The sequence below is a fragment of the Staurois parvus genome, unplaced genomic scaffold (genome assembly GCF_062004578.1).
Source record: "Staurois parvus isolate SC_StPar_1 unplaced genomic scaffold, SC_StPar_1.0 ptg000011l, whole genome shotgun sequence".
NCBI classification, from domain to species: Eukaryota; Metazoa; Chordata; class Amphibia; order Anura; family Ranidae; genus Staurois; species Staurois parvus.
In genome coordinates, this window is record NW_028317807.1 from 31,818,854 (window position 1) to 31,843,712 (window position 24,859).

Genomic DNA, 24,859 nt, shown 5'->3' on the forward strand with positions numbered 1-24,859 from the left:
CAAAAACAGGCTTACTGGCCAGATCACCAGGTGATAATAAAGGACAGAAAGCCTAAAAAAAAAAAAAAAGAAAACTAATGCTTTATAACATCTAAAACTGGGTAAGCTGCAATATGATAAATGTTTGCCTTTTGGTTTAATACCGCTGTAAGTAAAATCAATGGGATGATCCAAAAGATCTTACCTTTTCTGATTAACCCCAAATGAATCACTGTATTAAAGCACAAATGGCGGTACTAGTTCTGCTTTTCAGTTTTGATCCACAATACCATAAAGTCTCTATTTGGCTTCATGCAAACTGGGAGTTAAAAAAAAAATGCCACTTTTTGAAGCGTTTGAAGGTTTTTTTTTTGTATTTTCTGCCCTTCTAAATGCTCCTCAATGTTAGCTTGTGCGAATATGCACACATGGGTGTTTAAAGGCAGGGAAAGAAAAAAAAAAAAAAAAAAAATGCCAGCGCATCCAGGAACAGCAATGCTTTGGTAAAAAAAAAAAAAGCCTGAAAAGCCTAAAGTAAACACATCTAAACGCGCGTTAACAATAGATACATTTAGTGATTGGGTGTGAATAAATTTCAATGGCCAGAATAAATTATTATCTCAGCCAATAAAATTAATTAACACCCAAGCACTTGATGCATCTAAACAGGTTTACACATGGCTTTAGGTTCAAGGTTTATTTTATATACACAATATGAGGACTTCAAGCTGAAATAAAAAGTTTAATGTATTGAATGCAAAAAATTAACGAAGATTTGTTATTTGGTCTTTCTAGACCCCTGTTGGCCAACCTGCAGCCCTCTGATACTTAAAGCAGTATTAAAAACTCAAAAGCAAACATTTATTATATTGCAGCTTACCAATTCCTAGATGTGATGACTGCATTAGGCATCTTTTTTTAGGCTTTCTTTCTTCTATTTTCATCTGGTGATCCAGCCAGTACATGTTCTTCAATAGAACAAGCTCTCTTCCAACTGTATCAGTTACAGAGTTGAGACAAACCATTTACAACTGACAGAAGTGCTTACAATGATCAGCTTTATTTATTAAAATAAAAACGTTATCTCAAAAAGAAAAAAAAAAACTGTTAGCTGTAACTGCTTATAAAGTATAGATGGAGCTTGGCTTCAAATTTGTTAGTGCATCTAAATCTGCTAGTATATCTAACACTCCACTCCCCCTAGACTGACAATGCAGCTGTCCAAAAGGTGCCCTTTGTCCAGAGTGGAGGCACTTGAATACAGAGGTGTTAGTCTGGCCATACACTATACAATTTTCTGTCCAATTTCCTTTAGATTTACCTTCAACTGTGTAGCGCAAGGGCTTGCTTAATTGGACACAACTGAAAGTGTTTGGGTTTGACCTCATATTATATGGTTTTTGGTAAATCTAAAGCAAAAATTGTATAGTGTATGGCCAGCCTTACTGGCCAAATTATCAGGTGAGAACAGAGGGGGAAAAAAAAGGCTAAAAAAACCAAAACAAAACTGATGAAGCCACCATATCTAATGACTGGCAATCTGTAACATTAACTTTTTAATTTGGGTTTAATACCGTTTTAAGTGCAAAAAAAAAAAAAGGTGCATCAAACAGGTGTAAATCCCTATCCCCTATGTCATGCATCCAATTATCAGTGGATGTTAGGGGGATATCACTCAAATATCCCCCTAACATCCAGGGGGATATTTGAGTGTCCAGCAGTCTAAGAAGGTTTTTCATCATTGTAGCCTTAAAGCAGAGAAAAAATTAAAATTTTTCCCATTGATACTAGGTGTGTGGCTCAGCAGCATGTAGCTGGAATATCAGTTTGACAAGCAGTGTACTCTATTAAGCTCACATAATGTCCACAGTCTTTTGCTATATTCTGCATCACATCTTCAATTTCCAATCACACCCATGCAGTCCATCATTTTCCCAGTATGTCTGCAGTCTGACAGTCATCCCTATTATTATCATACAGGATTTATACAGTGCCAACAGATTGCATAGTGCTTTACAAATACAGTGAGACCATATAGTTACAAAATAATTCAAGACAAGGAGGGCCATGCTCACGGCCATTTACAATCTAAAATGTAGATACTGCATGTTGGAGTTGATTTAATAAAGGAGAAGTGTATGTTCGCTTCTAAAGTGAATTTTCACTTATCTTAGTAAATGAGATGAAACGAACCAAAAACTCACTTTGTAACCAATATCCAAAGCAAAAAAAAAAACCATAAGAAAACAAAAAGTATTTATCTGTACACGACTGGAATAGAAGTCAGCACAATTTCAGCTCATTCACTAAGTCAAGTGAATTTTCGCTTTTCAAAGTAAATTTTCATTTAGTCTAGTGAATCGTGAACTTAAATTATCCAATCAGGCTAGATCAAAAACCTTGTTTTTTACCTTTTCTTACAGATGATTGGGTAATCTTTGGTCCTCATGCACACTGGATGTTTTTACAGCTGCTGTTTTTGGCTTTTGACGTTTATCTACATCCAGTAAACTCCCCAGCATGTTATACTAGGTGTCCATGCACACAGACAGTAATCAATGTTTTTTCGCAGTGGCGTTTTTTGGCTGGAAAAAAAAACCCCAGGACTAGTGGATTTCTAGAGTTATTTAACTGTAAAAATGCTCTAATGCTGAAAAACGCAGTAAAACGCGGTAACTCACGGCAAACTGGCGTTCTTGGACTTTTTTAAAGCAAAAAAAAAAAAAAACGTGGAAAAAACGCCGCTAAACACTAATAGAAAAACACAAAAAAAACTCATGTTTTAACGCAACTTTACGCAGCGTTATTAAATCGCCCAGTGTGCATGGAGCCTTACGAGGATAAAATAATTTTTAAAGTGAACATGCTCTGCTCCTTTAGTAAATCAGCGTTATGCATGGTTCTTGGTGATCAGGGGTTGCAGTTGAGGCCCCCGCTTTACTTTGTAAGTTGACAACCACTTCTAGATAGAACCTTATAACAAAAAAAATGATTTATTTGCATAGGTAAAAAGAAAAAAAAATTAAAATACAATTTTAAGCAATTTTTCATCTTACTGGAAAGACTACGTTAGGTAAACACAGATATAAAAAGTACGACTGTGCTTATTTGCTAGTGATTGAAATGGATTTAAAGTGCATCCAAGTCATTACTTTAGTTTTTGATAAATTAGGGAAGGGTCAGAACACCTATCAGGTCGTGCTCTATGCTTTTGTGAAGACACTTGTTTCGGTGAGGATTTCCCTTACTTTGGTGAGATTTCCTTTCCCTCCCAGGTGTGCCTTAAGACAGAAAGTGAAGGAAAATCTTCCTGAAAGGGAACATAAAAACCTTACAAGGGTTTTAACCCACACTTGCTCCATCTAAAAAAACTGAAGGTTTTGGCTTCAGATACACTTTAAAGTAACTTTTGCACATCCATTTTTAGATAAGCACCAACCTCTACTGTCCTGAAAACTATGCATCATCTATATATGAGCACTGAAAAGAAGTCAGGTTGTAAAGCCATATGAGGCCCAAGCATGATGCTGCTTGGAGATGCCAAATAAGTACTGTCAAACCTAAGCTATTCTTTGCTGCATGGCCTTGGTTACCAGCAAGAAGTATGGAAGCAACCAGGTACTACATTAGGTCCCAGATTTAATGCTTGTAAAAATGTGTGAAATCATTTATTTATGGCTACCACCTCTACCCTCCACACTTGTTTCACAACTATAAGGGAAAAAAATTGGGCAACATAAAGCCATCCACTAAAAAATTTTAAGTTTAAACATGCTGGAACCTGTAGCATCTTTGAAGTAAGAGTCCAACAAGGTTGCCCATACCTGTTCTATTAGAATTTGTTTTACGTAAAATTCTTGTATCACTAATTTCTTTATTATAACACTCAATTAACTTCCAGTGATGTGGCACAGTGGGGAGCAATAGTTTTCAATGTACGACAATAGTCAACATTGTCAAGTTCAATATCTTGGTTTCCATGTAGATATTTTGCTTTTTTGGGGGTCTTTAAGGAGTTGTGTAGTAGCCAACAGGGTTTACTTAATACTATGTTCTATGACATATGAATAAACTATGAGAAGAGGACCTCAGCAATCTTTACACAGAGATAAATCTCCATGATGCCTTCCAACAACAAACTCCTGAGGAATATCATATCTGCAACAGGATCCCTCTCCTCCTCACAGAATGTTTTCTCCCAGAGTCTTAACATGTTCTTTCCTGTGGATGCAATTCCCAGCTAGAAGGGCATTCCATCGCTTAGGGATTTTTATGACTTCTCTCAGCTAAGAATTATTATCCGTAAGAACGTTTAAAGCAACCAGCCTAAAAATGAGAGAAAACACCACAACTATGCTCTATACATTCTTGTGGTGATTCATCAGTAATTAAAACATCAAAAAAATTATAACTTCTACGTAACATCTCCTCTAAAGAAAATAGTGCAGTAAGTTTTTCCAATGAAAACCTTGCTGGACAGGAGAATAAATAAAATGTTCAAGGTCAACTGTACAGAATACATATGAAGAAAAGGCTAGCTGCCTGGCTGTCATGTGGATCCAAATAACATATTTAAAGAGGCATTGGGAACTTCCAAACTTGTAAGTGCAGTCAGAAGTAGGAAAAATTCTGGCAAGATCAATAGCTCTGTTGAGGTGGCCTCCACAAATCAAGGCTTCCCTCAATGGGCATCTGATAGTGGCTGATGCCATAAAAATACAGAAAAATAGAGCCAGGCCAAAACCGGATGAAAGTGTCCAACATAATTTTAAATTTTTGGTAAATAAGTCAACAGCCAACATGTTTAAAGGAGTCAACATCATTCCCCCTTCATCAGGGCTACAAGAACATAGAAAGTCAGATTGATGAAAAATGATGTCTAAAAACCACACATCTACATTAAGTCTACACATAATTTCTCATCAGTAGGATGATGTTTTTTTCTTGTAGCCCTGATGAAGGATTTGACTAATGCCGTGGCTGTTTGTATATAAAACATATTTACCAACAATTAAAATTATTTTGGATTCTGTGTTGGCGTCAATATTATCTGATGCACTGACCAGGAATAAGGATGATAATCGACAGTTTTGACAGCTTCCTGCTCACAGGTCACAGCAAGGTTTGTGTATTTACAGCCAAAACTATTTTTTTTTAGTTTTAGATAGGGTGGTGAAGGATTAAATATCAGGCGTTCCTGCCATAGAAGAGATTTCTTCAATTCCTGTCTGGTAAACGTTTGCCCCCTGAACAGGAAACAAGTGGAAATATCACATATATGGGAAGTAAAAATGCTCAAGTAGAGGAATCCTAGGACCTCTGAGCTTTTTTTTATTGCATTCCCCTGTTGAAGATTTTCCATTGCTTTATGGCTGGCAAAAAGTTGTGATCACACCAGAAAGTGAGGGACCACCTCCCTAACAGAGCCCTGGATAGCAGTAAAACCTGACAGGGCTTCTAATATTTCCTAATCTTCCTTTTACATTATTAAAAAAACAAACACACCCAACTTCTATGATCTCTCTGATTAGGATGATTCCTGTTGAACCAGCCAAATTCCTAACAGTTTATAGCCTGCTTTAGGGTATTTTCTAGGGAAGGAAAAACGGAGACACCTTTGGATAGCAGCATTGTCATTCTAGGGATACAGTAGCAATAGATACATTAGCAGCATTAGATAGACTTGACTAACATGGTTACCACCAGTTAATTGATTACAGTCAGGAAAGATGCAGATCTATGGGGACTTTGTGCCCTCTGAATACAGTGTACGTCTGGTTCTAGCTGATCTTGGGGGAAGAACACAAACAGGATGGTTTTTCCCAGTGACTAAAAAAAATTTACACCTGGCTTCTGTACCTAAAAAAACATTCATACTCAAAAAATACATATAAGCATCTTGATCCCACTGTCGCTGAACAACTGAGCAACCGTAGCTTGGCCTAAAAAGGTCTAATGTAGGCCCAATCACCAAAACCAAGACGCATTGGGGTTTATTTACTAAAGCTGGAGAGTCCAAAATCAGACTCCCTTCTGCATAGAAACCAATCAGCTTCCAGGTTTCATTGCCAAAGCTTCATTGAACAAGCTGAGGTTAGAAGCTGATTGGTTTCTATGCAGAAGGGAGTCTGATTTTGGACTCTCCAGCTTTAGTAAATAAACCCCAATGTGTCCCCATATCAAAGAACACACACAAAAAAAAAAAAAAAATTATATATATATATATATATATATATATATATATATATATATGTTATGCCCACTGTAGAATAGCCATTAACCAACTGGCAAAAACACTATGTTCAGGGCAAAGTAGGGTGAAATACTGTGAATACTTTAAACAACACACTCTAGAGCAGACAGTCACAACCAGGGTTCCTTAGAACCTTAGGGTTCCTTCATAGGTTGCTAGGGGTTCCTTGAGCTGTGGCTGATTTCCCTCCCGTTTCATGGTGCCTGAATAGTTCTAGGGCCAATGCCATTTGGCACAACAGTCTGCATGAACACAAAGCTATCTATAAAAAGTGGCATTGTGACTACCACAACAGGGACATTCTTCACACTGACCCTCAACCTTTTTTTGCAAGGGTTCCCTGTAAATAGAAGATTGCGTTGAGGGTTCCTCTGCAGTAAAAAGGTTGAGATAGGCTGCTCTAGAAGTACAGGGTAAAAATGTCTTAACACTTACTGTAAAACACAGCTATTTTCACAGGATTTCAACCAGCTTTCCAAAAAAAAAAAAAAAAAAAAAAAAAAAAAAAAAAAAGTACAGAATAGCCCTAGGGCAACCTACCATGATCAGTTTCCATTGACAACATGAAACTGCTGATGATGAATAAATTAAAGTGCGATGGAAATCTGGCCAAAATTGACTAAAGATTTCTATCTGTATAGCCAACACTAGAGAAGTCCGATAGGTGGAAACACAATTCATCAGAAATTCAGCCATTTTCAATAAAGCCTGTTTCGGCCAATGTGTAGTGTTTCAGTGCGTTGGTTAAAAAAAAAATAATAATCTGATTTTTAGCACGTTGACCTGCAATTTACCATTCACGTCAACTCCTTCCAAAAAGCATAGCATGTGAATCAACACAACACACATTAACCCAAGTACTAAGGTATAAACAAGTCATTTTCCCTTACAACCAGCACAGAAAAGACCAAAACACATGAACATTGGCATGTACATAGCCATACTGTGATCAGTGTTCTATAAAATGGTGATTAGGCTATTATGCTGACTTGAAAAGAAGTGCAAAGGCCTGATGTTATCAAAATACACTGTCTGCAAAATCTTCACATTGGTGCTCCTTGCTTTTCATTTCATTACTTGTCCTAATTTGAGTTGGACTGTTAATATAAAATATTTTGATTTGATTAATTCATTTTTGCGCCTATACCTCTGCATGAGTGCACGCTATAATAGATCAAAAAGTAAGTCCAAAACATATAAGAATTCATCTAATGAATGTCTTAAGCATTTGCAACGTGTTTATTAGTATTAGAATATTGTATAGGGTTAATTATGGACTACCGCAAAAAGTTAAGTTTAACAAATACCCTTTATTGGCAAACTTCAAACAGCCAGACGGGTCTAAGTCATCCTGAAAGCTTGAATCTTAAGTTCGCTAATAGAGTATCACTTCAAACTTTCTTTACCATTTTTCTATATTTAGCCTGGGTTCACATTTGTGCGGTGGGGTATATCGCATGCGATTTGCACAGGTACTGCACCGCATTCCTGTGCAAATCACATGCGATTTGTGTGCGGTGCGATTGGAGCCATACATTTTGTATGGTTCTATTCTAACCGCACCCAAAACGTGCAGGACCCTTTTTTGGGTCCTCACTAGAATCGCATCGCATATGTATTCACACCTATACGATCCGATTCTGCACATTGCACTGCGTTTTGTGGACCGCTTTCGGGGGGGGCTGTTAACATACACACCTGCAGAGGTTCGCAAGAAAGGGGTGCGATTCTGATGCGGTGCGGAAATCGCACTAAAAACGCTGTGAATTCCGCACCACATCAGTGTGAACCAGAGCTTAGTGTGCTGTCATTTGATCCTTTCACACCATACTCGGCCAGCAGCACAGTGGCTACATGGTTAGCACTTCTGCCTGGCAGTACTAGGATTGTTGGTTCGAATCCCAGCCACGGCACCTCCTGCCTGGAGTTTGCATGTTCTCCCTGTGCCTGCGTGGGTTTCTTCCCGAGCACTCCAGTTTCCTTCCACACTCCAAAGACATGCTGGTAGGTTAATTGGATCCTGTCTAAATTGGCCCTAGTATGTGTATGTATGAAGGAGTTAGGGAGTTAGGGACCTTAGATTGTACACCCCTTGAGGGTTAGGGACTGATGTGAATGTACAATATATATGTAAAGCGCTGTGCAAAAATTAATGGTGCTATATAAGTACCTGAAATAATAAGAATAATAATACTGCACATAATACATGTTCAGTAATGCGTATTTGCATGCATTTTTAATCACAGTGCGTTGCATTTATATGCATTAATGTGTTTTCTATGCACTTTTGCAGTGACCTCTGTTTACCCAGTGCAGGTCACTGGACATGGTATGACCAAGCCTAAAGGTCCTTTCCTACCATACTGCACATACAAACGCACGTACAGTAATGATTGTTGGCCTGCATTTTAATGTTCAGCTATGAGCATTTTGCAGTCTTATTTCCTTTAATATCCTTCCTAGTTCCCTGAAAAGGTGCAAAATGAAAATAAATGTTTTTTTTTTTTACTTCTGTTACATTGTGTTAATATGCATTACATTAAAAGACATTCATGCTGCATTTTAAGGTCTCATGCACACTGGTTTATTGTAAATGTGGTTTCTCCTGACAAGAAAATAAATCAGTGTAAGAAACGCACCTAAACCGCAGTTTCTCAAAAAGGCACACATTTAGACGCATTTAGGCGTATTTGGGCATTTTTCATTAGTCAGAATTTTAATTTATTATGGCCATTGAAATGAACACTTAAGTACTAACCGTGCCTAGCGTCTAGATGAGTTTGGAGTTTTTCGTTCCCTAAAGCTCCCCTCCTGAATGTGATTTTTCTGTGTTCAGGAGAGGAGCATTGATTGCCTCTAAACTCTGTTGCTCCTAAATTCCTCTAAAAGCCTAGGTGTGCATGGATACAGGGGCTGATTTACTAAAATTGGTGTGCGCAAAATCTGATGCAGCTCTGCCTAGCATCCAATCAGCTTCCATTTTTTGTTGTCAAAGCTTAATTGTACAAGCTGAGGTTAGAAACTGATTGGCTACCATTGCACAGCTGCACCAGATTTTGCACTTTCCAGTTTTAGTAAATGTTCCTTACAAGATTTTAATGAGGTTTTCATGGACTTAGCCAAAAAAAAAAAAAAAAAAAAAAAAACACCCAAAGCCCCTGAAAATGGCCATTTAGGAGCATCAGTGTGCATGAACCCCAAGACAACGCACTGCACATGTACACAGCATTGCGATATGAGCAAGGCACATAGAGATACATTGTTTTAATAACCTGTGTAGAAAAATGCAGGTCGCTAGGCATGTGTTAAGCCCTAAAAGTTTTGTAGAAATATTCTGAAATCATGGGCACTTGCAGACTGTCACAAAAATTGTGAGGGCAATATTTCTAAACATAGTTAGTAAAGAGTTATGAGTGAAAACAAACGAATGTAAATTTAACTCAACATATCAGAAGAGCCACACATTTCACTTAGTCTGCACCCTTTCCTCAAGCAACATATGTAAAACGCGCCTGTTATGTCAAAACAAACAATATGTCATTTAGGCGTCAGCCAGGAGCTTGGTAACCAAGAAAAGTTGTGTCAGTTAAGCAGCAACATATCTTGCAAGGAACAAGGGAACAAATGCACCTGTTACCGTCACTGAGAGCCTGATACCATACACTCCAACAGGCTTTGGGCAAACCTGGTCAATAGGATATACAATCACCCAAGAATGCTGGTTCAGCAAGTTTTGCCCTCTTGAAGCTTTGCGCACTGATAATGATGGGGGGGGGGGGGGGTTTAAAAAAAAAAAAAAAAAAACGTATTCATAAATATCTATAGAAGGATGACTTATGTGGAAAGTTATAGCCAGCTTAACACTTTCACTTCCACCAAACCTGGTGTTGAAAAACGTGCAACAGAATGCTGAACACACCAGAAGCACTTACAGAACATTTAGTAAAACTGCAGTGCCTGTCCTTGGTTTTCAGAAGTCAATCCTACATTTTAAAAATGTATATAAAATGCGTGCCTAAAAATGTCCCTGTTTTACAACACTAATTGGCTGCCGAAAATCCTTTATTCATCTTCTACTCAATCAGGACTATTCAGAGTACTTTGGCTTTTTGGTGAACTTTTTATTACAATAAATGGGTTTTCCAAGGCACCATCGTGTTTAGATACACGCAGTAAAAAATAATCCCTAGAAATGATTTTAAAATGTCCTCAACTATGTAGTAAGTATTTTCCTTGCACCACTAAGCTTGCTTTACCATTTTCCTATGATATGTCCCATTTCTATATATTAATAAAAAAAAAAAAGCAATCTGGATTCTTCCACAGGCAAATGAAATACTAACACAAGAAAAAGCAGGGCAAAACTTTTTTTTTTTAAATAAAATTTTCACTTACTAGTTACATATCCATCGGGTCTCTCTGTTTCCATAGTCAAAGAGCAGTGCTGAAATATAAAAATAGGACACCTTCAAAAAAAACTGGAAACCTTCCACAGGCAATAAATGTGTAATTTGTAACAAAGTATTTACATTTTTCTGTTGCCTTGGCAGTATTGTACATATATCTGGGCCACCTGCTGAGATCCATGCCTTCATTTTTTTTTATGATGTACAAATCCAAAAAGGTAGGTGTCTGTTTTAAGTGTTTTGAAAAACTGACAATCTCCCTCGCAAATATTCTGTTTGTCTCCGTGAATTACATTGCAATCCTTTACTTTCCCTATAACTTAACATACACAAAAATATTTCAGCAGTCAGTGCATGCACCTTCTTAAATATATATCTGTTGTAGAAAAAAGTAGTTTATTACATGTATAAAACACATTAAAAATAAAATGTATAATATATACATATATTTTAATATACAAAAAAAAATTATAATTTTTTATATATATATATACACACACAATCACACACACAATCACACACACACACACGCAAAATGACTTTTTACTTAAAAAGTGCAAAAAAAAAAAAAAAAAAAAAAAAAAAAAAAACAGTTTAACAAACAAAAAATAAAAACAAAACAAAAAAAAAATTAAAGGAATTGAACCTGGCTGAACTTGAATTTCTATTTGGGCAGCTAAAGAAAAAAAAAAAAAAAAAAAAAAAGGGTGGAAAAACTGCCAAAAATAAGGCACAATAAAAAATTGATGAGGATACAGACACTCTACAAGAACACAGCCTAAATGTACCTATCTCCCCACTGTCAGTCGAGTGCTTGTCACAAGGTTTTCCTGTGTTAAGTGATTTAACCCCTCTGAAACAAACAAGATGTTGAGTGCTATAAGTTACACCATTATCAAAGTGGGAACCTGACATCACATAGTTAACCTGTTGTGCACCAACTGCTGCACAAAAGAGGAACACTTATCTAGAGCATAAAAGGGTTTTTTTTTGTTAGTATTTTTTTTTTTAGATGCCCATCCTCCTCCCACAAATGAACAGAATTTAGACAATTTGCCACCAAATCTAAAGTAGGTCGCAAGTCATTAAAATATACAAACAGTTTAACAGCAAAGGGGAAAATAAGTCAGTTTAGACAGCTACAGATAACAATTTTGTTTTATATACCAGACGTTGACAGTTTTAGCAACCAGTGTGGATTTGATGTACCACATTGCCAAAAACAAATGAATGTCTTGCTGAGCAAACGATTATTTAGGAAAGAGAAGAAAAAAGTGTCTTACCTTACTGATCACAAAAAAAGGCTGTGCTACTTTATTTCTCCCAGCCTTGTTTAAAAAACTACAGTGCTGCATGTGAGTCAGTTTCCTCTACTTCCACAATAGAGTATATGTAATATTTGATGGACATGGAACTGGTGTGTGAGATTAAATAATACATGCATTGCACGGTGCAGCAAAAACTTACTGGACACAGCCTATAAACCGAAATGATTATGCGGTCAGTTTGAGATTGCTTCCTGTGTTGGTTCTGATCTCTTGGACTTTACATTAAACAGAATCCTTATGGGGCTAGCTTAACTCCTTGCTGGCACAGTTTGCAAATGCCATCTTAAAATCAAATGTATAGAATAAAACACAATTAAAAAAAAAAAAAAAAAATGTAAAAAAACGGAGCACATTCTTCCTTCCGTAAAAAGAATTCAATTTACAAACTTCCCTTTTATAAACGAAAGGCTTTCATTTAGCAAAGCAAAAGTAGAATATAACATGACGACCAGTTAGAAACCACATTACACTCTTGGTAAGATTAGCTGATGTAAGCTATAATCTGATAGGCTGCCAACAGTTCCCGCACATCATAACTGTTCTTTGCTCTGTTAAAGATTTGATATAATCAATACGTTACAGGGCGATAGTCTGATGACAGGGTGCTCAATACATTCAGTGCAGGATAGCGAATACAAAAACAGTGGAATATAGGAAACGAGTGAACTCGGAAAGCACGTCAGTGGAATGAACTGTCATTCCTCTATAGGTAGCAAAGTATAAATACGATGAAAAAGAAGCAACTCGTCAAGATCTACAGCCCTGATCTACATCACAGGCCAGAAGGAGGAATTTTCTTGTCACCTCTTCCCCGTTCGCTTTTAGCTTCCAAACTGTTCCAGCACTGCCAGTTAAATTATTCACAACCAGCCATTTCTGTATTGATCCACCAAGTATATTTAGCTCCTGCTCCTGGAATTTCTACATTACTTACTGGAAAGTAGGCTGCTTCGACTCTCGTCTCCAAATCACTTCCCAAAAAAGTAAAAGGACAAAACAAAAAAAAACAAACAAAAAAAAAAAAAAACTATAATTCTAAATGCCGCATATATTAAATAAGTACTCCCCCCCCCCCCCTTCCTTTCTCGTCTTCTCCTTTTCTTTGTCAGACAGATCAAATTGCTTTCACAAGTGACAGATAACAGGTTTGTTTCAACATGTTACAGACCAACCATGTAGAGAAAAAAAAAAAAAAAAAAGTCTGAAAAACTTTTAAATATAGGAAAGGTAACAGGTTTAAGAGTCAGTAGCCCCTGAACTGTCGACTAGATGGATGCCCTGGAACTAGCACTGATAACATCAGGTCCAGTTGCTAATTTACAAGCCAGCTGTGATATGGAATAGATATGGCACAAAAGGACAAGCAGGTTTTGATGGTCTAATCTGACTATCCTCAAAGAAAAAGATCAAAACAGATAGCGCACTTCTACACTAAATATACTACGCACCCATCAACAATACTAAAAGGGCATTCAAAACTTGCTAAAATGCAGGTTATAGTTCACATATTATCAGAAGACTAAATATTTACTAAATACAACAAAGGGGACAAATTATTGACATGTTTTCAGTTGTGAAGCATCACATTAAAAACAAACGGTATCCAGTTACCCCAGGAAAGTGTCAATTTATGGATTTTCTTCTTATAGTTATAATTAAGGAACAATATCCAATGCATTGTAGTGGAATCCTGATTGCTGATGTTTAAGCTGCTACTGCTGCATGATAACTAAATCAGCAACTCTACCCCTTTAATCAAAAGTAACCAAAGGGGTACATATACTACATGATACAATGTACCCCTCAAAACTCTCAGAATTGTGCTGAGGGATTTATATGTCTTACAATGTGCTCCTCATAAAAAAACAACTTGTCAGAAGTACCCCAAGATGTACAAGTACTGCCTTTCACAATGAGCCTCTCCAAATCTGGCATATGCACCCTTAGAAGTACACAAACTACAGATTACAATATATACATCCAATCTGTCACCCATACCCTTAGGAGTATATATACTACAATATATCCCTCCAATCACATGTACCCCTAGGAGTACATATATTACAATATATCCCTCCAATCTTTCACCCATACCCTTAGGAGTACATATACTACAATATATCCCTCCAATCACATGTACCCGTAGGAGTACACAAACTACAGATTACAATATATCCCTCCAATCTGTCACATGTACCTGTAGGAGTAAACATACTACAGATTAAAATATAGCCCTCCAATCTGTCACCCATACCCTTAGGAGAACATATACTACAATATATCCCTCCAATCACACGTACCTGTAGGAGTACACAAACTACAGATTACAATATATCCCTCCAATCTGTTATATGTAGTGTATGTACTCTTAGGGTACACGTATTACAATACATCCCTCCAAGCTGTCACACGTACCCCAAGTACATATACTACATATTACAATATATCCCTCCAATCTGTTACATGTACCCATAGGAGTATACATGCTACATATTACAATATATCCCTCCAATCTGTCACATGTACCCATAGGAGTATACATGCTACATATTACAATACATCCCTTCAATCTGTCACATGTATCCTTAAGAGTACATATACTACCTATTACAAAAGGACCCCTCAAATCTGTCACACGTACCCCAAGAAGTACATATACTACATATTACAAGACACCCCTCCAAATCTGTCCCACATACACTTAGAAGTACATATTCTACATATTTCTATTTACACCTCCAATCTGTCACACATACCCTTAGGAGTACATATACGTCATATTACAATATATCCCTCCAATCTGTCATATGTACCCATAGGAGTACACATACTACCTATTAGAAAGGACCCCTGGAATCTGTCACACGTACCCTTAGGAGTACATATACGACATAGTACAATGGACCCCTCCAACCTGTCACACGTACCCCTAGGAGTACTAACTCTACATATTAAAGTGTATGCCTCCAATCGTCACATGTACCCTAAGAAGTACATATAACCATGTACTCCTCCAATCTGTGACATAAACCCTTAGGAGTTCATACAGTATTTAATTACAATGTACTCCCATTTCTCACACGTACCCCAAGGAGCACATATAATACATATTACAAATGTACCGCTCCTATCTGTCACATACTACATATTACAATGTGCCCCTACAATTTGTCACACGTACCCCTAGGAGTACATATACTACATGTTACAATGTACCCCTAAAACCTTGCAGGAAGAAGCCTTAGGGGTACACATACTACATGTTACAACGTACCCCTGAAGACTGCCAAAAATGCCCATGTGGGTACATATACTACACGTTACACAGCTTATACCACCAAAGTAGGTCCAAGCCAAAACTAGAAGAAACATATTAGAAAAAGGTACCCCAAAATAGAATATGAAGCACCTTCCTTTGAACACACTAGAGACAAACAATTGCCATGTAAAGAAGGGATGATGTACACCAACATTTATAGTACAAAGTAGAGATTTGGGAAATATTGGCAATGTAATGTCAGAAGAGACAGAAGCAAGACAAAGATGAGAGCACAGTCTTAAAACATGATATGAAAACGTATGTCTGTGTGTACAAGAAGAGCTCACATCGTAACTACCTCAGGTATGGGTCTGTTCCATTGATTTCAGTTAGCAGGTGAAGATGAGGAGGAGCGGGGCAGTCCTGGATGACTGGAGTGCTGATGAGAGGGGCAGTCCTGAAATGATCAGAGCAAGGCACTTCTGACCTGGCCAGAGGAGAGAGGAGTGCAGGAGCAGGGACGGAGAGTGCAGGACGGTGTTCAGCTCTTGGGGTAGACTAGTGAAGAAAGTTAGGAATGTCACGTACTTTCAGGAAAGAGAAGGGAGAGGGAGGTCATCGCTCCAGCAATGAGATTAACAAGAAACAAAACTGGATCCACCGGTTATTTCTGAAGCAGCTGAGAAAGAAACCAGGGGAAGAAAAAAGGGGAGGAGGTAGGGTTAGCAGAAGAAAAAACAGCCAGGGAAACAGGGAAAGTGCAGCTCCATAGTCAGGACATGTTGGGTGGGATGAGGGTCAACACCATCAGACAGGAGACACTATACACCTGTCATTGAGAACACCTTGCTAGTCCACAACTGACGTGCACAACCATTACACTGCCAAAAAAAGACTGTTACTGACATGCTATGTCACAGGACGGCTACTAGTGCCAAGCATCACAATTCAATAGCAAGGTCATTTACATTTTACAGCTTCAGTAATTATATGCTGTAAACGGCAACAACCAGTTCTCAACTCATCCCATTCAATGGGACTACTCAGACTACATGGTCATGACATTCCCAATACACCATGTTACACATTTCCAATATCACATCAGTGCCAACAAACAACAAAACACTGTCTCTACAAAGAAATAGATCAACCCAAGTGACACTTTCTGAGATACACACACACACACACACACACACACATAAAATAAATGTATATTTTATACACACACGCACATGTACATGCATACACACAAATATACACACTTACAGTCTGTTTTACAGATAAACACGTAATGCTTAGCAAATAATTCACAGAGCACTATGGGTATTCTAAAGAGAAAGCACAATAGTTTCACAGAGCACTATGGGTATTCTAAAGAGAAAGCACAATAGTAGCAACCTGCTTGAGCTATTGAGTCCTATAGACAAGACTTTTTGGAACATAGGGGCGAAGGATGCAAAACACATGGTAGGACGCAAAGAGCTCCTCCAGTTGGCTGCCCTGAAAATACAACGTTCTTAAAGAATGTCTAAACCCAACATTTCATATTTCTAATATGCACATGCATGCTCCATGTACTTGTATGAAAAAGTGTCCTGTTCTCTTAGCATTGCTTCCTTTGTGTGAATTCCCTGCCAGTCCCTATGTTTTTCTATTAAAAACTGACCATGCTAGGCATGAGAGCATACCATGGTCAGTTCTCTAACTGTGCTTGAAAACTCTGGGTGTTCTCCTCCAATGAACAGACTTTGGTTGACACACACCCCTAGCACAGCCATTCACTGTTTCTCCTCCCTCACCTCTCTATGCAACTGAGGACAGGGGGTATGCGATCGCTTAAAAAAAAAAAAGAAGAAGAGGGGGGAAGTTATTTAGGCTTCATGCACACTAGCGTTTTTTTCTGCTCCTAGAAGCTAAATAGTGTTATCCTGTGTGTCCATGCACACTACTTTAGGCTATTAAGCATTTTCTGGGCTTCAGCATCTAGGAGCAGAGAAAAAAAACAAACATTGTTTTTGTAAAGTTTTTTGGAGCGTTTTTCCAGCAGAAAGAAAACAGCTAAAAGCACCTAATGGCTTTTTTTCTAGCTTTTTTTTTCTTCTACATGTACTGTAGAAAACCTAATAAAATGCCATCGCTCCTAAGCACTTCTGAATGCTACTAAAACACTAATAAAAACACAGTATTACCAGCATTTTTTAGGGCTTAAAAAAAATGCTAGTGTGCATGGAGCTTTATTATGTGTTTTATATCTATACACAAATGCTTTACCTATCATTTATATTTTAAACTGAATGGATTGTTTTACAAGGTGAGTGTTTACAATCACTTTAGGCACTATTTCCTATTTACTTGCCTAAAATAAAAAAATAGATATTTTTCTCTCTTTTTTTTTTTTTATATAAAAGCACTCTAACCTCTAAGTCCAATTACAAAATAAATCCAGTAATTACCCAAATGGCACAGATTAAATATCAATTGGCATAATCAATGACCATACTGCTACAACACAGTCTCAAAACCAGCCAGATTGGTCCATAGATCATCAGTGCTCAGTGGACATATTCTGGGTAACAGTCATGCATCCGCCTATGCTTTGCTGTATGTTTTGCCGTCACTGGTTTGACGTCAATGAAGCCGGAGTGGTAAAGACTTTCCCACACTAAAATCAGCCCACTGCCAGCAGTACAGGTAACACTTAAATCCTGACTAATACTAGATCCAAGGGTGAGTCGAGATACTAGGTCTGGGGGGGGGGGGGGGGGCCCAGAGTGGACACATTATCTACAGCAGAGGGTTTCAGGTGTATTTTCCCAGTGCTCTTGTTGAAACAGGAAAACTAACACTTGAGAGGGGCTGGAGTGGAGTCATCTGAAGAAAGGGGGTTTGGGAGAGCTATTTGACCAGTAGCGACTGACAACTGTCAAAAGATAAAAATAAAGAGGATAAAACAGGAGTAAAAGTGTGAAAAAATGTAAAAGTCAAGAAGCAATACTCTATTGCTAAGTTGTACAGATCGGTATATGTAAAGCCCACACACACACACACACACACACACACACACACACACACACACACACACACACACACACACACACACACACACACACACACACACACACACACACACACACACGAAAAGAGCCTTTCGGGAACAAAGAAGGACAGTCATCACTGTCCTGTTAATATTGTCATACTATCAGCAACAAAACAATGCCACCACTGACAGACAAACTGCCATTTTCTTCTCTTTTCTCCCACCAGATTTGTATCACTCTTAATACTTAATTCTCACCAGCATCCATTCATTACTATTGACATCTGTTACAACATCCCAATATCAAACTGTCAATTGCTTGACAAAAGGCCTTCATTTATTAAGGCAAGCAGTAATTACATTCCATTATCCAGCAAAAAGCTAAATACAGTAACTGCTGCTGGTTTACAAAATGTCATTGCTTTGTCATTATCCAATTAAATGACTCACAACAAGCCTAACACATCTAAATTGGAAGGAGGAAATGTGCCCATGTTGCCCATAGCAACCACCACTGTTTTCTGTATCGAATATTTTCGGCAAAGGTTTAAAAAATGAAAGCCCAAAAAGGGTCACCGCATGTTAAACTCTGACTGTAAAATCCCTTTTAGATCTACCAAACACCATGTAGTTTGCTATGTAGTGTGATACCATTACCAATACACCATTACCTACACACCATTGTCATACCAGTACACCATTAACCAATACACCATTGTCAAACCACTACCAATACACCACCATTGTCATACCACTACACCATTGTCATACCACTACCGATACACCATTGTCATACCACTACCGATACACCATTGTCATACCACTACCGATACACCATTGTCATACCACTACCGATACACCATTGTCACACCACTACCGATACACCATTGTCACACCACTACCGATACACCATTGTCACACCACTACCGATACACCATTGTCACACCACTACCGATACACCATTGTCACACCACTACCATTGTCAAACCACTACCCAATACACCATTGTCAAACCACTACCGATACACCATTGTCAAACCACTACCGATACACCATTGTCAAACCACTACCGATACACCATTGTCATACCATTACCACACCATTAACCAATACACCATTGTTATACTACCACCAAATACACCATTGTCATCAGTGCCATACAATTACCAATACATCGGTGTAATCATATCACTCCCAATGAATTGGCTGCATTCAGTAGATGGTACTTGTTCTTAGGTGTTAATTCTAAAGTGCATTAAGCCATTACAACAAAAACTCAACCTGTAGCATCTGGACTTTATTAAAAGTGATTTATGATTGGCTGCTATGGGTTACCGCACTCCATAAGACATAGTGCCCCTGTCCTAAAACTAGACCATATCCAAAATGTCCTTGTTGGTTCCAGTATCACATTGCTCCCACTTCCACACTTCTTGTCCTAGAAGAAATATTACACCTCCTAGTCTAACATCTCTTATTATCACACAGATATTCCCTGTCATTCTTCTAATCATCACACCCATAGCTGGTGCCAGGTCACAATTATTGCACATATGAAGTGGCAGTAATTACTATTTCATAATTCCATCTATGCATCTTCATTTACCCTCTTCACACCATTTACATTAGCACACAAATCTATAACAATAGTGTGACTCACCACGACTCTCGAACATGTTATTCTGTTAACCCGGTGACATTTTGTGATAGTGACAATAGGAGTCCAACCACAACACTGATATTGCAACTTTACCATAAGACGCCAAGGACAGTCTAAAGTTAGACTGTTGCTGCCACAGATGTCACAATAATCCAATCACATTCCTGGGAGATACTGTCATAATGGGGGAGATTAATTAAAACTAGTGCAGCTGTGCATGGCAACCAAACAGCTTCCAGGTTTTGTCAAAGCTTAATTGAACAAGCAGAAGTTAGAAGCTGATTGGCTACCATGCGCAGCTGCACCAGATTTTGCGTGCTCCAGTTTTAGTAAATCTCCCCCAGTATGTCACTGTATTGGACCACAACACAGATGTTGCTGCCAAGAAAGTCAGTGCCACCACTGTCATAAAATGCCAAAGACAGTCCAAAGTTAGACTGATACTGTCACAGCTGTCATGAGATGTCACAATAATACCATCGCAAAGTGCTTCAGACCTGTCACAATAACCCAATCACATAACAGGCTATACTGTCACAACATATCATTGTACTAGATCACAGGAGTCAGACTGCTGCTGAATAAATAACGTCACTGTTACAAGAATCCATGGACATCATCATGTGATAATGACACTTCCCATTGTGATATTCCATGTAACTCCAGGATCAACATAATGCTGCTGCAAATGTCACTCTGTCATCCAGATCACAAGAATTAAAAGCTCAGTGATGGCAATGTCAGTTACAGGTGATTATACTAAAACATATCACCCTTTTCATCCAGTTCAAGTGACATGAAAACATGATAGTCAGGATATATCACAGTATCAGAGACCTTATAGGCTTTTGCTGCTGATAAAACATGTCACACTTCCATCTATGACCAAGTGACAATGGGAGTGAGTGCCACTATAGTTGGGATATGTCACAGTATCATCAGAGATGTTATATATTGTTGCTGCTGATAAAGCTTCACACTTCCTTTGTAGCTATAGTTGGGATATATCTTAGTATCATCAGAGACCTTATAGATTTCTGCTGCTGACACTTCCTTCAATGGCCAAAAACAGGACAACAGAATAATACCTCTATAGTCAGGATATAACAGAATATCCTCATAGACATGATAGATTTTACTACTGATCAAACATGCCACACTTTCATCTAAGCCCAAATGACACAACAATGGAATAATACGATTATAGTCAGAAAATATTACAAGTGACATTAATGATTTCTGCTGGTGATGTCATACTTTCATCTAAGTCCAAGTGACATGACAAAGGGGCAGTACTACTATAGTCAGGACATATCACAGTAGATATTATAGATTTCTGATGGAGATAAACATGTCACACTTCCAGCAATGTCCCATTGATCGTGTCACTATAAATCAGAGACATTATAGAGCAGATCACACTTTTATCCAAGTCTAGGTGATGTCACAATAGGACTGTGCCCCTATAGTCCACATATATCACAGGATCATCAGAGACAATATAGAGCAGATCACACTTTTATCCACATGATGTCACAATAGGTAAGTACCCCTATAGTCCACGTATATCACAGGGTCATCAGAGACATTAAAGAGCAGATCACACTTTTATCCAAGTCTAGGTGATGTCACAATAGGACTGTACCCCTATATCTACGTATATCACAGGATCATCAGAGACATTATAAAGCAGATCACATTTTTATCCAAGTCTAGGTGATGTCACAATAGGACTGTGCCCCTATAGTCCGTGTATATCATAGGATCATCACAGACATTATAGAGCAGGTCACACTTTTATTCAGTCAAGGTGATGTCACAATAGGACTGTACCCCTATAGTCAGTGTATATCACAGAATCATCAGAGACATTATAGAGCAGGTCACACTTTTATCCAAGTCTAGGTGATGTCACAATAGGACTGTGCCCCTATAGTCAGTGTATATCACAGGATCATCAGAGACATTATAGAGCAGATCACACTTTTATCCAAGTGATGTCACAATAGGACTGTACCCCTATAGTCCACATATATCACAAGATTATCAGAGACATTATAGAGCAGATCACACTTTTAAACACGTCTAGGTGATGTCACAACAGGACTGTGCCATATAGTCAGTGTATATCACAGGGTCATCAGAGATGATAGAGATCTATACTGTTGATGAAACATGTCACACTTTCATCCAAGTGACAATAGGATGGCGTCATTATAATCAGAATAGATCATAGAATCCTCAGAAATATAGATTTCTGCTGTAAAATGACCCATTTCCACCCAAGTGACATGATGACAGGATAGAGTTACTATAGTTTGGATAGATTATGTTCTCCCCAGAGACATTACAGAATTCTGCTGCTCATGCCACATTTCCATCCAAGTGATGAGCATGGGATGGTGTCACCATCCTCTGGGTATATCACAGGATCATCAGAGATGCGATTGTTTTTTGCTGGTGATCAAACTCATCACACTTTCATCAATGTCCAAGTGACATGACAATGGGAATGGTGTCATTACAGTCACTATAAAGTGTCACTATTGTCAGGATGTATCACTGGATCCTCATCTACACTATAGATTTCTGCACAAAAGACAAGTCATTTCACCCAACTGACAGGACAATGGGATGGTGTCACTATAGTCAAGATATATCACAAGATGATTAGAGATGCAGTTTTTGCTGCTGATAAAACCCGTCACACTTTCATCAATGTCCAACTGACAGGACAATGGGATGGCATAGCTATAGTCAGGACACAGCACACTGTCCTCATACATATGATAGATTTCTGATGATGATAAAGCTGGCAGTTGAACCCCCCTATGACCAGGCTACATGTACACGGGGGATCTCAGGTGTAGGCTTTTCTCCTCCCATCCCAAATCAATAAATGACATAGGGATACCACAATCCTAATCAATAAATGGTATGGGGACAAGGTGACCCCAATCAAAAATGACATGGTGACAATGATCCTAATTAATGACATGGGGACACCAATTGATACAATGACATGGGGACACCACAATCCCAATCATTAAACGGCATAGAGACACCACGCTCACAGTCAAATGACATGGGGACACCATGCTCATTATCAATAGATGAGATGGGGACACAATGACCCCAATCAATAAATGACATGGGGACACCATGATGCCAAATGACATGGGGACACCAATCAATAAAATGACATGGGAACACCACGATGCCAATCATTAAATTACATGGCGACAGCAGACTTAATCAAATGGCATACGACACCACACTCCCAATCAACAAAATTACAAGGGGATACCACAATCCTAATCAATAAATGGCATAGGGACACCATGAACCCAAGTTACATGGGGACACAATGATCCTAATCAAATGACATGGGGACACCAATCAAATAATATGGGGACACTGCATTCCCAATCAATAACTTGACATGGGGACCCCAATAAACGAAAGCCACGGTGACACCAGTGGCATGGGGACACCAATAATTGATGGAGGGACAACATGACCTCAATCAAAAAAATGACATGGGGACCCCAGTGGCATGGGAACACCATGATCCCAGTCAATAACTGTCATGGGGACACCAGACTCAATCAAATGACATGGGGACACCGCACTCCCAATCAATAAAATTATATGGGGACACCACAATTCTAATCAATAAATGGCATAGGAACACCATGAACCCAGTCAAATGACATGGGGACACAATGATCCTAATCAATAAATGACATGGGGACACCAGTCAATAAATTACATGGGGGCACCAATCAATAACATGACATGGAGACACCAATATTCCAGTCAAATGTCACAGGGACACCAATCAATAAATGACATGGGGACAACAATCAATAAATGACATGGGGACAACAATCAATAATTGACACTGGGACACTAGAGACATGGGAACAACATAATCCCAATCAATAAATGACATGGGGACAAGGCACTCCCAACCAAATGACATGGGGACACCACAATTCTAATCAATAAATGACATAGGGACACCATGAACCCTGTCAAATGACATGGAGACACAACGATCCTAATCAATAAATGACATGGGGACACCAATCAATAAATGACATGGGCACACGGTGATCCCCTGAACTCTGCCATGCACAGACTATGACAGCGGTGTTTCCTCCTCTGCAATGCTGGTCGCCCGGTCCTATGGCTGCCTGCGGTCAGTGTCACCAGGATCGGATGAGCCCTCCACATGTCCCGGCTCAGCCGGCAGGATGACAGCCCCCCCCCTCCCCCCTTCCCCGTCTTAGATAGCAACAAGTCCCCGTCAGGCAGGCAGACAGGCAGGCAGTGCCCCCGGCACAGCGCAGACAGCCCGAGTTGGCCCCCTCCCCGCACACTGCCCTCACCTTAGCAGGTCCTGCGGGGCCCCCGCTCCATCCCTGTGCCGTGTGTCCGCCCCCCGCCTCGTGCACTGCAGAACTATGGCAGTAGTAGTGGCGGAGCCGAGGGTAATCCAGCTTTGACTTCCTCCATCTTCAGCACAGGGGTTAGCCCGGGACAGCTGGTCAAACCCAGAGAAACGGATGAAGCAGCCAGCGAGCGGCAGTAGCAGCAGCAGCCAGCCTTCCCCAGACACACGGCCAATAAATAAAGGCTCGCGGCTCCAGGCGCTCGGCAATCGATTACAGGACAGTGCACTTGATCCGCGGCTCTCGATGTCTCCAGTGATCTCAGCAGCCAGGGGTGGATCCAGGACACAGTATCCCCGGGATCTGTAGCATCGTGCGGGCGGGCGGGCAGGCGGCCTGTCACCCGGCTCTGCCCCGATCACCCTCCTCTCCACTTCACACAAACTTGGAGCTGACAACCCCTTATACAAGGGGACCCCCCGCACTGACAGGTGTCACCATCGCTCACAGCATCCCAATACTTACAGTCACTCTAAACTC

The 24,859-nt window shown here is 39.2% G+C and overlaps 1 protein-coding gene across 5 annotated transcripts in view; it reads right to left on the reverse strand.

Annotated features, from left to right (window-relative positions):
- The window catches only part of IKZF2 (IKAROS family zinc finger 2), a 134,465-nt gene extending 109,901 nt beyond the window's left edge, over nt 1-24,564 (reverse strand). The window contains exons 1-2 of one of the 5 annotated variants that reach the window (XM_089672298.1): nt 24,317-24,564; nt 10,628-10,676 (exon numbers count right to left, since the gene is read on the reverse strand). In XM_089672298.1, coding sequence (XP_089528424.1) covers nt 10,628-10,661 — 34 coding nt within the window. In that variant the 5' untranslated portion in view covers nt 10,662-10,676; nt 24,317-24,564. Of the gene's footprint in view, nt 1-859; nt 968-10,627; nt 10,677-10,761; nt 10,929-15,583; nt 15,872-24,316 lie in introns of those variants that run through there. The other 4 variants (XM_089672303.1, XM_089672272.1, XM_089672290.1 and 1 more) reach the window with 4 other exon arrangements.
- Between the last annotated feature and the right edge of the window lie 295 nt (nt 24,565-24,859).